Source organism: Colobus angolensis, unplaced genomic scaffold (assembly GCF_000951035.1).
Source record: "Colobus angolensis palliatus isolate OR3802 unplaced genomic scaffold, Cang.pa_1.0 Scaffold226, whole genome shotgun sequence".
Taxonomy (NCBI): Eukaryota; Metazoa; Chordata; class Mammalia; order Primates; family Cercopithecidae; genus Colobus; species Colobus angolensis.
The window spans coordinates 4,343,867-4,358,660 of NW_012115444.1; the positions used below are offsets into that span (position 1 = coordinate 4,343,867).

At 41.8% G+C, this 14,794-nt stretch overlaps 1 protein-coding gene across 1 annotated transcript in view; it reads right to left on the reverse strand.

Annotated features, from left to right (window-relative positions):
- Window positions 1-4,544: 4,544 nt before the first annotated feature.
- The window catches only part of ARID5B (AT rich interactive domain 5B (MRF1-like)), a 197,674-nt gene continuing 187,424 nt past the window's right edge, over window positions 4,545-14,794 (reverse strand). The window contains exon 9 of the mRNA XM_011944118.1: window positions 4,545-10,614. Within this exon, the coding sequence (XP_011799508.1) occupies window positions 8,449-10,614 (2,166 nt within the window). The 3' untranslated portion in view covers window positions 4,545-8,448. The remainder of the gene's footprint in view (window positions 10,615-14,794) is intronic.

Genomic DNA, 14,794 nt, shown 5'->3' on the forward strand with positions numbered 1-14,794 from the left:
AGTGTTGAAGTCTCCCATTATTATTGTATGGGAGTCTAAGTCTCTTTGTAAGTCTCCAAGGACTTGCTTTATGCATCTGTGTATTGTTTGAGGTTTGGATCCAAATTTTTTTTCCTACGTGACTTCACATATTATTTCATGAATAAAATTTCTAATATTTCACCATCTTTATATTTTCAGAATAAACTTCTTTTTCTGTAATATTTCAATAACTTTCAAATTTTATTTTTATATTTTTGTATATGTATGTGCACACACACACATATACACATGCGCTGTATGTGTGCAAATAGATGTAAATAGGTATAAGCATAAACTTTTATAATTTGCTGAAATTTTTCTTAAGATTTCTGCATCTGGTTTATAAGTGCAATGGGTCTGTATTTTCTCTTTCTTTCACTATCCTTTTTGAATTTTGGTAATAAGGTCAAAATAAACTCATAAAAAGAATTTTGTAGATTTTCCTCTTTTTCAATTCTCTGAAACAGTTCTTAAAGCCATCTGGGATTGGTGTTTTTTGTGGGGACATATTTGACTACTGAAAAATCTCTTAGTTATGACTTTTATGTTCCTTCTTGAGAAAATATTGCTAATTTCTATTTTTTTATGCAACAGTTTTTCATCTTTTCCAATTTTTAAACTTAACATCATCCTCTAATAATTTTAAAAGTCTCTATTATATTCGTTTTACTTTCCTAGTACTGTCTATTGATGTCTTCTCTTTTTTTGCCCTCATTGATTTATTTAAAAACCTTAGGGTGCTCTGATTCAGTGTTTGTGCTGATTTCTTGAATTTCAGGGTTGGAGTAGGGTATAAAAAAGAAAGAAACTGCACAGTAAGAACAAACTTCAAGAAAGAGTCTTCTAATGCCATGGGCAGGTACTGCCTATTTTGATTGGTCATCAAAAGCTCAGTTATTCCTTATTTTCCTCAACTGTAAAGTAGGAATATATTATAGTATCTGCATGATGGAATGTTATAAGGATCAAATAAATTAATACCAAACGAACATTTAAAATATTGTTTGTCACATATAGAGCTGTCATTGGTATCATTAGTTGTTGTTATCATTATGTGTAAAGGAGAAATAAAGTAACAAACCCAGGTTTGAGGAATTAGGACCAAGACACTAAAAATATGTTGGTTGCGTGTTTTTCCACACTTGGTCCCTAGGTCCCCCTCTACCTATCTGGCCATAATGTTCCTCACACTGAATGCCCTCCCAGTCTCCATGGATAAATGTTGAATTACCATGGAGTGAAGAAGGATGGCTTGAACATGGCCACATCTAATATTTCACAGACTTTCTGGAAGTTGCATTCAAGCCTCACACAATCAGATTTAACACAAACGGCAGGGCTGGGTTAAAAGATACCATAAGAGTAGCCTTATCTTAATGCTTTCTAAATGATTAGTTTATTGAGCATTTAACTGGCTAAATATTTTTATAAGATGTATACATTTATATGATGTATAAATCTTGAATGAAAAATATTAAAGCCATTGTCACCCCAACAGATAAAGTTTTGCTAAAAAGAGGAACAACGTCATTTGCTTTAGTGTTCAGGTTAAAGTTTATGTGCAGATACTGGTTTTTCTGTCATTGGGTCTATCCATATATGCATATTGACCAATTGGCCTTTCGAGAGCTGTGCTGTCCAACAGAATAACCAGTAACCACATGTGGCTATTGAAATTTAAATGAATAAAAAGTAAGTAGAATTAAAGAGTCAGTTGTTTCCTCACACCGGGCACATTGCAAGGGTTCAGTCACCACATTGGCTATTAGCTACAATACTGGACAACTCTAAATTATAGAACAGTTCCACCACCCCAGGAAATTCTAATGAACACCTCTGTTCTAGAGGGAGTTTCACCAATAATTAAAGTAGTAGTAGTTCCACCGCAAAAGTACTAGTAGTTCTTGTACAGGTGCCTCAGGGAACAGATCACCTAGTTGTTACTAAAGCAGGCTGAATGCCTGTGGCTATGGCTAGCATGATTAAAAATAATTTGTTCTTCTGAGCAGGTTAAACAAGTGCTTTGGAATGTTATTTATCCTGAGAATTACCATGGAGATTCCAAAATTCAGGAATTCTGAATTAGTGAAGCCCAAATTAATGTGATTTAGTATATTCCCTAGGTCAATCTTGAAGGCTGCACTTCCTTTTTTTTTTTTTTTCTGAGATGAAGTTTTGCTTGTAGCCCAGGCTGGAGTGCATGGTGCGATCTCAGCTCACTGCAACCTCCACCTCCCTGGTTCAAGTGATTCTCCTGCCTCAGCCTCCTGAGTAGCTGGGATTACATTGTTCCTGGCCAGAGGTCACCTCTGACCCCACTCCCACCTTCTGCCACTTACATACTTGTTGATATAAATATCACCTATTTTCTGGTCACTATCAGCCCTAAAACATTTGTTAACTTTGGCCACTTTCCTAGAATAGACATTGGACTTGTCATTGCTTTTGCTCTATGAGTGACATCTTTAGCAAAAGCACCTCTTCTCCAACAATATCTGCCAGCCAGCGCCTGGCAAGAATGGATTAACTTACAATGTTTCCTGTTGCATAGGAATCTTGTATCAGATCTGCAAATGCTGAATGTGTCACAGGTGGAGGAACATTCTTCTGATGTACTCACAGCAAGTCACATGATATGGTGAAATACACATGACTCAGAATGAGGGCCAGGGGACCATGGGGCTGGGGTTTCCTCTCGTGTTTGTCGGGTGCAGGATTAGCTAAGGAATGACAGCCAGCAAGAAGAGGGTGAGGCTCCTAAAATGTTGCAGCAACTCCTGCTGACCCTGATGTGCACGGGCAGGGTCCTTTGGAGAGTCAGTAATGATGAGGAAAAGGATCCCATGGCTTTTACCAAAATACATGTTTCTTTTCTCCTCCGAGTTGTGGTGACATGCTTGCTAGCATCTTACTCTTTCCTGTCTATCAAAGCCACCCTGACCATAAGCCAAGGCACTCACCAAATCCTGTTCCCCACACCTCTCCTTCCTCTCTAGGACTCATTAAGAAGGGAGCGCATAGGGTGTTGCCTTGTAAATACCTCATTTCAACTCATGATAAGCTGAGCAAAGCCAAGGGAAGCTGGAGGCAGAGGTCAAGGGAACAAAAGATCAGAAATCTTTGTCCATCACCACCAGGTCTACGATTAAAAGATGCAGACCTCAGAATATGCAGCGCTTTCCCAGATACTCCTCTTCCTGAATATCTTTCCATCAATTGTCCCATTTAATTCATCACCATGTTTGCTCATTCCTCCTTCTAAGTACCTCTGAAATGTGTCCACCCTCACCTTCCATCACCCCACTGAAATGACCACCACCTCATTGATGTTAGATTGCTCTTAAGCTCCCCTCACACAACAGCCAGAGGGTGATGTTGAAAAAGACAAATCTTTCTTGCTTAGGATAAAGACAAAATTGATCAAATCAATCTGTTCTATTGGGACCTACCCGCCTGCCCCTGCTATGCACTCTAACCTCACTCCTTCAACAAGGCCATCAAGCCCCACAGGCTTTTCTCAATTCCTCTAATAAGCCAAACTCGTTCCTGCCTCAGGACCTTTGCACATGTGGTACCCTGTGCTTGACCTACCCTCTTGCCAATGCCCTCCCTCCCATACTCAGCCAGTCACTTTAGTCACCAACTCCTCTTTGTGTGTCATTTTACTCCTCAAACTCCTCTCTCCTGGAACTCAATCACACTGAAGTTTTGAATTTATAGGAATGCCTATTTGATGAACTCTCTTTCCCATAAGATTTATAAGCTCCCAGAGACAATATTTTATTTACCATTGTATTCCCAGCTCCTAATACTACGCCTGGCAATTGGGGCATGAGTTAATCTTTGTTGACTGAATAAAAAACAATTAACTTGGCTGGGTGCGGTGGCTCACGCCTGTAATCCCAGCACTTTGGGAGGCTGAGGCGGGCGGATCATGAGGTCAGAAGTTCGAGACTAGCCTGACCAACATGGTGAAACCCCGTCTCTACTAAAAATTTAAAAATTAGCTGGGCGTGGTGGCATGCGCCTGTAATCCCAGCTACTCAGGAGGCTGAGGCAGGAGAATCACTTGAATCTGGGAGGCAGAGGTTGCAGTGAGCTGAGATCGAGCCACTGTACTCAGCCTGGGTGACAGAGCAAGACTCTGTCTCAAAATAAATAAATAAATAAGTAAAATAACTTTTGTGATTATCCTACCAGCAGAGGAGGATGGTATACAAAGGAAGTACACAGATGAGAGCCCTGGCTTCAAATCCTGACTCTGCCATCTGTTGGGTGATCTTGGACCAGTTGATTTACCTCTCTAAGCTTTAGTTTTCTCCTAAGTAAAATGGGTATAACCATATTTACATGAGCTTGTGAAGATAAGAGATATTTGCCAACTGGCACCCACTAGGTCCTTGGTGAACTACAGACATTGCCATCATTATTGTTATCATCCAATTTAGACAGATGGGGTGGAAAGTCTTCTGGGGAGGCCATAGGCTCCTCAGGAAGAGTGACAGATTACTCACACCCAAAAGGAAACAGATAGTAACATTTTTTATTAAATATTACAGTGGATCAAAAAGTACAAAATATCTCTTGCCTGCTATGTGATTGGGAAACTATTGGCACGTAATACAGTATCAAAAGCAGTAATAAGTACAATTTGGAAAACATACAAAATTGAGTGTTTATAGTTGGCTCAGCATTCTTCTGGTAGTGTTTAAACTAATGCAAAGGTTACTCAATAACCTCTCCATTGGGAAACTATATAATATCACTGGGCCATGTTGCTATATACAAATAATCACCTTACAGAGCATAGAGGTTACATAGCTGGAATCACCAAAAGTATACAATATTTACAACACAGGAAAAGTTTAAAAAAGTATAAACAGCCAAGAGATTATGCTGCTATTCTTCAGACATATTTCAACCATGAGGAGACAGGCAGAATATCAAATACACTAACAGCCAACACTGGACTTTAAGTGCTCAAGATAATCATTGCAATGGTGTGGGTCTCACCAGGGCAAACTCATTCCCATTTCTCTTTAAAATTGGGACAAGAGTAAAACTAGACCAGATGGGACTTGGCTGACCACCACCAAATGTGACTTTGTGGGACGATAAGTGAAGAGAAATAAATGGTTCTCTTTGAAGGCACACTACATAAAATATTTTTTCTGGGACCACCTCGAAATTTCCATCAGACACACCAACACAGTGAAATACAGTACTTGAGAATTCATGCACCAGGTCAGAAAGTTGTAAAGTTAACATTGAGTTTTAACAAACCCTTTTGTATATGCCCTGATAAACAAGTGAACTTAAGAGCTTCTAGCTAGTAAATAAATAAGTCAGTCCTGTGGCAAATATTACAAGTTTGAATCACTTACTAGAAGAATACTTAATTCCGAAACTCGGTTGGGCTGTTTTTTTTTTATCATGTGGAGTTGCCAAACATTAAACCAGAAGTTGCATGGAAAAGTTTTTTTAAAATATTATTTAGAATCTCCAAATCTCCAGTAAATCACAGACTTAGTGCATTTTGAATTGCAACATTTCTTGGAAGCCACACTCAGTAAATAGATTTATGACTCCACTGCCAATTCGATTCCACAGTTTCCTTTACAGAACTACCAATAACAAAGGTTTAATTGCACAAAGAAAGGCTTGTGCAATTCCATTCAATAATAAGGCCCCTTGAACTCAAACAATGCAAACAAAGCCTTATTTAAGACATTTTAAAATGTCGTTCTCAGCCAATGAAGAATTCAATGGTCTTTTTGAAAGATTTCCAAGATCTCTGTTCAGAGTTTTAAAACAAACAACACACTGCTTCTGTTGGGAATGCATACCCCCATTTCTCTTTATTTGTCCTGATGTTTTGCCGAGGGTATGAGCTTCCTCAGACAGAAACAGTGAGTCTCCTCTCGGAAGAGATGAGAAAAACAAAAGCTGGACTATGTTAACATTGTTTGAAATGGTGTGATCGAATTCCAACATGATGAAACCAGACTGAAATCATAGCAGTGGAAAAAACAAATGCCCCATATTCCAAATAGGTGAGCTCCACTGGGGACAGATGCCCCCCCCCTTTTTTTTTTTGAGACGCGAACTCATAGAAACCACATATGATCTAGCCCATGTCTGCTGCAGAACCACCGAAGTTTCCTTTTTCTTCCATGTCCTCCGATTCTGTGACCATTCAATCTAGTGCAACTTTCTTATATGTGTCATGGCTAGCATCTTGCCAGCTGGAATTGAGATTTTTTTCCCCCCTCTAGCTTGTGCAATAGCAGGATAATCTGCACTCACACATTTATAATCTAAATTCTACTAGTCTATCTATGGTTCTATTAAATATATATATATATATATATAATTCCACAGGAAGGTAAATAATTAATTGAAGCAAATGGAACTCTTAACACTGGATCTCTACATTCTTTTGTTTCCACCTTTGGATATTAAGTATGTTACATTGAGTATTTGGCTTCATTATCATGGAGACATTTCAATACAAATGCACGGCATGCATGGCTTTGTTTAAGAGCCGCAGTTTCATTTTTATCAGTTTTGATTATTTTGCAGTCAAGTTACCTATTTAGAAGTTGAAAATTGTCATCAATTTTCCCAGAATTAAGTATCTCAGAGGTAAAAGACTTAGTTAGCTATGGTTCTAAAGTCTACTGGTAGTGTTGCGGGAGGGGCACAGTGGGCTGGGGAGTTCATCCAAGCGGTCTTCAGCAGGGGTGGGACTTGGGGAGAAAATCCACTCTCTGTATCCATTGACTTTTAATTAATACAGTTAGAATATGTGTCCACCTTAATGTTACATCTCGGTAGCAAATGGAATACAGTGGCAAGAATGACAACGGACATTCTCCACATCTTTTCACTGCCTGAGCAGCTTGACCATTTACTTCCAACAATAAAAGAAACCAGAAAGCGGACTGTGTTGCCAGGTGGTTAAAAACATGACCCAAACCACCTTACAAGTTTGTGTGTGTGCACACACAAAACTCACGCCCCATAAACCCAAAGAGGATGACTTTTCTTTTGAAAAGGCTAATCCAGTATGTCAGTTATCCTCAAAGATGTGGCCTGGGAGATTCTTCTTGGGAATGACAGGAAACCAACTGGATGAAAACAACGTGACTACTTATTACTCAAAAGACCGAGGCTAGAGAAGCTATCAGGACTGCAGCTGCTCCTCTTCTGGCCAGTTGAGCTCCATCCTCTTCCCAACCCCCTTTCCCAGATCATTTAAAAGAATCAGTGCCAACACCAATGTAAATCATTTTGGCTCCCGTTCTAATTTCTGAAATTCCTAAAATATCTGTGCAGCCCACAAATATGTCCTCTAGACTCTGTTGTTATTCGGCAGCTTGCTGCCAGTGAGGTTTTTGTTTTTATGATTCCTCTGGTATGTAGGACAGTTTCACAGCCTAGATAAGGTAAGTACAACGCTCAATATTTTCACAGAACCCAATACTTCAAAGCAAAGCATTTGGCTGGGTAAGCAGTGTATAAGCTCTTTCAACTATGCCATTTATGAGGAACAAAATCCTTAAGTTGCGGATCTACAAAGGAACGTTCTTTGCACTATTGTGTGCTTGACTGTTTCTTTTTCATTTGTTCCACTAGAATCAGTTGCTTCAATTTGTAAACAATAACTTTACCACCCAAAGCTGCTCAAAATAAGATGTGGAAAAATTACAAACACACATCAACAACTAGGACAGTCAGTCAGCCTCGAAAACAAAACAAAAACAAAAAGACCTGCAAACAAAAGCAATACCATTTAATAATAATAAAAAAAAAGAGACAAGAAGGAACTGGGAGAAAATGGAACTACCTGTATATAAATTAGGTGAGCAAACAGTGATACGGGTAGTTTTAAGAAGCAAATATACACAGTCAATTTAACAGTGTTTACTTCTCTGGATTGTTTAATAGTGTCAAAATGAAAGATCTATTGAAGTTTCACTATACATTGCATTGATTGAACCTTGGAGAGTTTTATGAAAAAGAGGGGCATCCCTTGGCATCTATTTGCCAGTCTTCCTTGCCCGTTTTTTGAAATGCCTGCCTCTTATTTGCCCAGATTGTTTCCTGACCATCCGAACTCAGATGGGGTCCTCTGAGTTCTTCCTGGATATTCACAAATCCCTTCACAAGGCCCACGTGCGAAGTGAATGATCTGGAGGTGCCTGGGCATCAGGGTTGGAAGGGAGTCAAGACTGACCAGCCAAGGCTAGAGCTGTGCCACAAAAATCAGGCATGTTCACCTCCCCTTTGGGCCCCTAAAGCTGGGACTGATCGTAGCCTCAGATTAGAAGAAATACTGCCTTCTAACTCTATAAGCCAGCACTCCTGGGTAAGGAGTGAAGCTCTGTTGGCCATGCCGCTTTGGACTGCTGGGCAGAGCTGAGCCTACAGTTTTGTACTGGGGTGCACGGATGACAGCTGGGAAGATGGAAAGGCAGCTTGAGGATTTATAGCAGCTAAAGGGTAAATGCTGTTATGCAAAAGGTCCCCATACGAACTTCCTACAGGTGTAGCCGCAGCCAAGTGTCTGTACAGCTGCTGAGAATTTGTCGGTGATGTAAAAATTCCTCTTTGCATCACAAGCGAGTGGAAAGCCAGGGGCTGCATGAGCGGAGAAAGCACGGTCTGGTTTTTCAAGTACTGCAGAGAATGAGAATACCCAGCCGGGAGCCTGGAGTTGAGGCCCGAGTTACACAGGCTCCCGGAATACAGACCTGGGAAGATAGGGGAGGAGAGGGGAAGCTTGTGGCCTTCTGAAGCGCCCCCGGAATGCCCACCGTGCGCTGCCTTGCTGCCTTCACTCTCTTGCTCAGAGGTCTTCTCCTTCCCAGAGACCTCCTTGGATGGGTCTAAGGGGGACACTGCCCGGGCCTTTTTCCCTGCAATTACAAGGTCCAAATCCTCCAGGCTGCGCTTGATTGGCCGCGCTGCCCCAATGTTCTGTGGGCTCATTTTCCGGTGCAGGATTGGGTGGACCATGCCTTCCATCTTCCTGAAATTCTCCAGTCTCACATGGTGAGGTTTTCCTGATCTTGAAAGTGATTCAGGATACTTTTTAGGGCCCGACATGGTCATGGGTGATACCCGACAGGCTTTGGGGTGACAGTCTCGACTCTGGCTGCCTAAGACCTGGAACTGGGAGATGCCTTTGCTCTCCTGGGGCCCTGTGGTGGAGTGAGCCAGGCCCAGGACCTTGCCGGTAGGTTTGTGTGGGTTCTTGGGAAGGCTCAGATCTGTAGGCTGATCATCTGTAGGGGCTTCTGCTGCCGCCGACTTTTTGTCTTGCAGGTGCAGGGACGTGAGATAATTTACATGGAGCTTTTCTTGGTGTCTGTGGGAAGGAAAAGAACTGTTTTCCGATTCCCTGTACATGTCCCTGGAAGGGTATTTGGATGTCTGTTCATTATGAAGATGGTGCTCAGTGTGTCTGTAGAGGCTATGGAGATGAGGGGACGAGTAGAAGTCAGCCAGGAAGCTAGGCATGTGGGAATGGGGAAGGGCCCTTTTCTCTAAGAGTTTATCCTTGCCCTCCTGAATTTCTTGCTTCAGGACGTAGGAGTCAGCAAGGGGGTTAAGGTGATGCTTGGAGAAGCTGCAGCGGTGGGGATCTGATCGACTCAGTTTCTCATGCTTAAAGATGTCATTGATGGTCTTTCTCTCTTCCGAAGGCTTGCTTCTGAAACTCTGGACGTGCTGAATCACCGATGGCCGGCTGACCGCCATATGGTCAGTGCTTTGGCCATGGTGGGCCTGGGACAAACTGGAACACAAGTCATCCCTAGCAATCAGTTTCTTTTTGCTGATCAAAGGGGGTGGGGAGCCATAAGGGTAGCTACTGGAGAGGCTGGCCCCACTCACTTGGGACAAAAGCTTTTTCTTGGCCAGCGGGGACATGATGCCTGGGTTGCCCCTAGAGTACAGCAGGGGTGTGTAATTAAGTCCATGGTTCTCGTTCATGGGCCCAGTCAGGTCTTTGTCTTTGAACATGTCAAACGACTGGACCACAAGGACCTTTGGGGTCTGCTTGAGCGCATTATGGATGTCGTCACTGCCCAGCTGGTCCAGCTTCACGGTGCAGTTGGCGATGTAATCCGCCATGGCAGGCAGTTTGTCATCCTCCGTCTCATTCTGGTTTGCCAGTGGTGGCTGTGTGGTGGGGAAGCTGGGGAAGGATGCTTCTTGTGGTTCGTTTTCAGGGCTCTCTGTAAAACAACACAGTTTGGATTCCTGTTTTGAGTCCACCAGGGCACTAGGAGAGGTGAGTGGCTGTTTGTTGGCCCCAGGGACCAAGGCTGAATCTTTTTCCGGGGCCAGAGGAGCACTTGGGAGTGGAGGTGTGGGCCCCTTCTCTCCCGCCTCCTCTGCCACCTTCTCACTGTTGGAACCTTGGTCTGTTTCGCTGTCCTTCTCTGGGTCTACTCTGGACGCCAGGGGCCTCGCTGAAAATTCCTGATACCCTTCTATTTTTTTCTTCATGTCTGCTGCTGGGAGAGGCTCAGGGATGCTTTTCTGGCTTAAAGTCTCTTGTTCTTTTTCTTGCTCTGATGAAACCTGGTAACATATTTCAAAAGACAGTCAGAAGAAAACCAAACACACTGACACATTTTGCTATGAAATGAAATATTCCACACAGCAGTTTTACTTGAAAACAGGCTTGTCAATCAGCTCATGAAGTTTCTGTAAAGCTTTATTACTCCCCAATCATGGCTCTAAACAAAGAAATCTAAATTACAGAAACATTAGGGGAAATATGCATATTCGCTTCAGTCCCTTATGAGACACCTATCAAAATAGCAGTGTTATGTACTGATGGTATACAATCATATCACTCCTTGATTCTAATATATAGTTTAATTCTAAGGTTGTCTTCTTGTCAAATCAGTCAATTATCCAAATGGGTTTTAAATTACATGTTGTGTTTTATGATACTCCTGAGAAAGATTTTTTTAAAGCATTTCTCTTTCAAAAATTCAACCAACCCCATGTTAACAACAAACAATGAACCTATTGCAACTCCTTGCTTTTCTTTAAGAGGGCAAACCCCTTCCCAGTGTATTCAATATGATGTACTGAAGATTAGCAATGCATAAGTGTTAATAATTTCTACTCAGGCCAGATGACATGCAGACAATGCTAAAATACTGACAAAGTATGAAGATTTCTTGGCAGCCTGTCTACCTGAGGGACAGAGGAGACTAAGTCCTTCTAGGTTGCAGCAAACTACATTTCTATTAAAGCCCAAAATGAAGTTGTCAAAATTCAGACAGTCTGTGCCACCACAAATATAGCTTTGCTGTTCAACGAAATAAATTATTGTCAATGAGACAGATACTCCTTATGTGACCCTACTGACAGAAGTTGTGGGTACCAATTCGATCCATCTGCATTATGTAGCCATGTAAACTTTGACCTTAAGAGGTCATTTTAACTTTCTGTCTGTGACCCAGCTGACTGACAAGCCCTTTCAAAACTGCTGTCATTCTGCCCTGACATGTCTTAGCAGAGCAGTCACAAAACAGTTGTACTGAGCCGGTCTTTTTCCCCTCCTTTTTCCATCTCATCCCTTGAACTTTGTTCTTCTCTGTTAAGAAAAGAGGTGCCTGTAATCTCAGCACTTACGGAGGCCGAGGTGGGCAGATCACCTGAGGTCAGGAGTTCAAGACCAGCCTGGTCTACATAGCGAAACCTTGTCTCTAGTAAAAAAACAAAAATTAGCTGGGCGTGGTGGTGGGCGCCTGTAATCTCAACTACTCAGGAGGCTGAGGCAGGAGAATCATTTGAACTCCAGAGGTGGAGGATGCAGTGAGCCGAGATCACGCCATTGCACTCCAGCTTGGGCAACAAGAGTGAAACTCTCTCAAAAAAAAGAAAGAAAGAAAGAAAAAGAAAGAAAGAAAGAGAAAGAGAGAGAGAAGTGTCTGCCACATTAACATCTTTGGGTAAGATTGAGGATGCTGGTTTAGGAATATGTGGTAACAAAAGTTTTAAGAAATCACACCTATTTCATAGGTATGTTTCCTCAAATCCTTTAAAAAAAAACCCTGAATTTTAGGGATGTGTTATACCTAAGAGTCTTTGCTTGTCATCATTATTTTTCTTTATTTTTGTTCTAGTAGCTGCCTTTTCCAGTACAAATACCATTTCTTGTTCTACATTAATAATCATCATTGGTTTCTTGAGCTTATATATGACATAAAAATACAGAAAAATGAGTATGGCAAGGGAAAAAGGCAAATTGCTTCTAACTGTTAGTTTCTTAGGGAGCTATAGTTTGAGGCAGGGCAATGGGGGATACTCAGTCCCATTGAAGTTTCTATGATGTAGACCTGGAGTTATATTGCAGTCCCATGCTTCGGGCTGTAAAACTGGTTTAGGAAGTCTTTGAAAGCTAGGCAGAAAAAAGTAAAGGACTTTTTTTCTAGGAAGACATTTTACGATCTGCTTAGTATGTTAAATGTTAGCTTCTCACCATGCAACTTGCAATCCCATTATCTGAATGTAGTGGATTCAACTAGAGGGAATTTATCATGCTTTCTATCTCCACTGAGTTCACTGCTTCATATTGAAAACACCAAAAAGTAAAAGCAATGAAAACAATAAAATTCAAACCAAAAACCCCAAATAGAGTTAATGAGAAAAAATACACCTGGCTAATAACATGGTTCTATGTTGGAGGTGGGAAGTGATTCGTATTACAAGGTCAGCCTTGGAAAGGGTGGAAGATTCCATGAGGTTTAGATAACCTCGTCATGACAACCTTTGAAACTTGAGACACTTACAGCTCCCTGAAGGGAACAGTTGTGGCCTACAGGAAACAGAAAGCCTAACAGCTTTAAGGGTTTCTATGGACTCCAGGGAGTAAGGCTCCACTCTTGGGAATGGTCATCTCCCAAGCTGACAGGCTCAGTGCATAGGCTAAGGATTCCTCCTACCATTCACAAACCAACCATTTCAAACTGAATCCCCAAAGTGGAGACATTCAAGGGTCAGCTGTCCCCTTGGTCCTCAGTCTGTCCCCTAGTGCTTTGTGTACATATGGCAGCTAATAGAACACACTCATCTGAAATCCTATAATAAATCACCAGGCCAAAAGTATCAAGGAAAAATGGAATGTAAGCATGCACTTGGAATTTCCTTGCTTTTGGCCATTTATGTTGCAAGTTTGCAGATGTTGAGAAATCTGCATCATCTGGCCAGGGACAGTGGTTCACACCTGTAATCCCAGCACGTTGGGAGGCCAAGGAAGGTGGATCATTTGAGGTCAGGAGTTTGAGACCAGCCTGCCCAACATAGTGAAACCCTGTCTCTACTAAAGATACAACAATATTAGCAGGGCAGGGTGGCGTATGCCTGTAGTCCTAGCTACTCGGGAGGCTGAGGCAGGAGAATCGCTTGAACTTGGGAAGCGGAGGTTGCAGTGAACCGAGATCACACCACTGCACTCCAGCCTGGGCAACAGAGAGACACTCTGTCTCAAAAAAAAAAAAAAAAAAAAATCTGCATCATCTTCCTCCTCCCCCTTTTTAGTTACTAGAGCTTAAAATAATTATGAAACTTAATAAAAACAAAAAACATAAATTTCTCCTCTTGGTATCAATACTATTTTCTTATGTAAGAGTCAGTTGGGTAAGTTGATGTCTAGATGGGAGGTTGGTGCATGTTGTACATGTGTGATTTAAACCAGTGTTTAATTATGAAGCCTTTTATGTGTTCATTATAAACCTGATTTTTTAGGGGGTATTTAATATCAGCACCAAAAAAATTCCCTCTGGGGTTGAATCCTAGAACATGCTGTCTCCAAATGCGGCTAAGTTTTTTTTTTTTTTTTTTTTAATGGGCAACATCGTTTTTTATTATTCATGTTGAAACAGAGCCCAGATCAGCCTACAAGACTGGCTGACTGGCTGTATGCTAGTGGTAATGGCTTCTACCAAAAGGCTGTTGGGGGCTGTTGGTGGCTGGGACTTGTTTTAAAAAGTTCAGAAACTACCTGTTAATATGAAAAATAATAGTGGTTTCAGAGAAACCATTTCAAAATTCCCCTATAAATAATATGCACTGAAGATTTTTCTTTTTTTGTTTTCTTTTTTTTTTTTCTTGAAATGCAATCTCGCACTGTCACCCAGGCTGGAGTGCAGTGGCGAGATCTCGGTTCACTGCAACCTCCACCTCCCGGGTTCACACCATTCCGCTGCCTCAGCCTCCCAAGTAGCTGGGACTACCGGCGCCTGCCACCATGCCCAGCTAATTTTTTGTGCTTTCAGTAAAGACGGGGTTTCACTGTATTAGCCAGGATGCTCTTGATCTCCTGACCTCATGATCCGCCTGCCTCGGCCTCCCAAAGTGCTGGGATTACAAGCGTGAGCCACCGTGCCCCGGCCACGCTTAAGATTTTTCTAAATTGGTCTCAACCCAAGGCTGTTGCATAGAAATAAATTATGGGAGACAAACACATCTCTAAAGTTTTCAGGAGAGTCTTGCAAAGATACAGCACCATGGTTCCAACGTCCCTCTTTCCTAGATCCCCAAACCATCTTTTTTTGAGACATGGTCTTACTCTTGTCACCTAGGCAGGAGTGCAGTGGTATAATCACGGCTCACTGCAGCCTTTACCTCCCAGGGCTCAGGTTATCAGGTTATCCTCCCACCTCAGCCTCTCGAGTAGCTGGGACCACAGCGGGGCACCACCATGCCTAATATTTGTTCTTGGTTTTTTTTTTTTTTTTTTTTT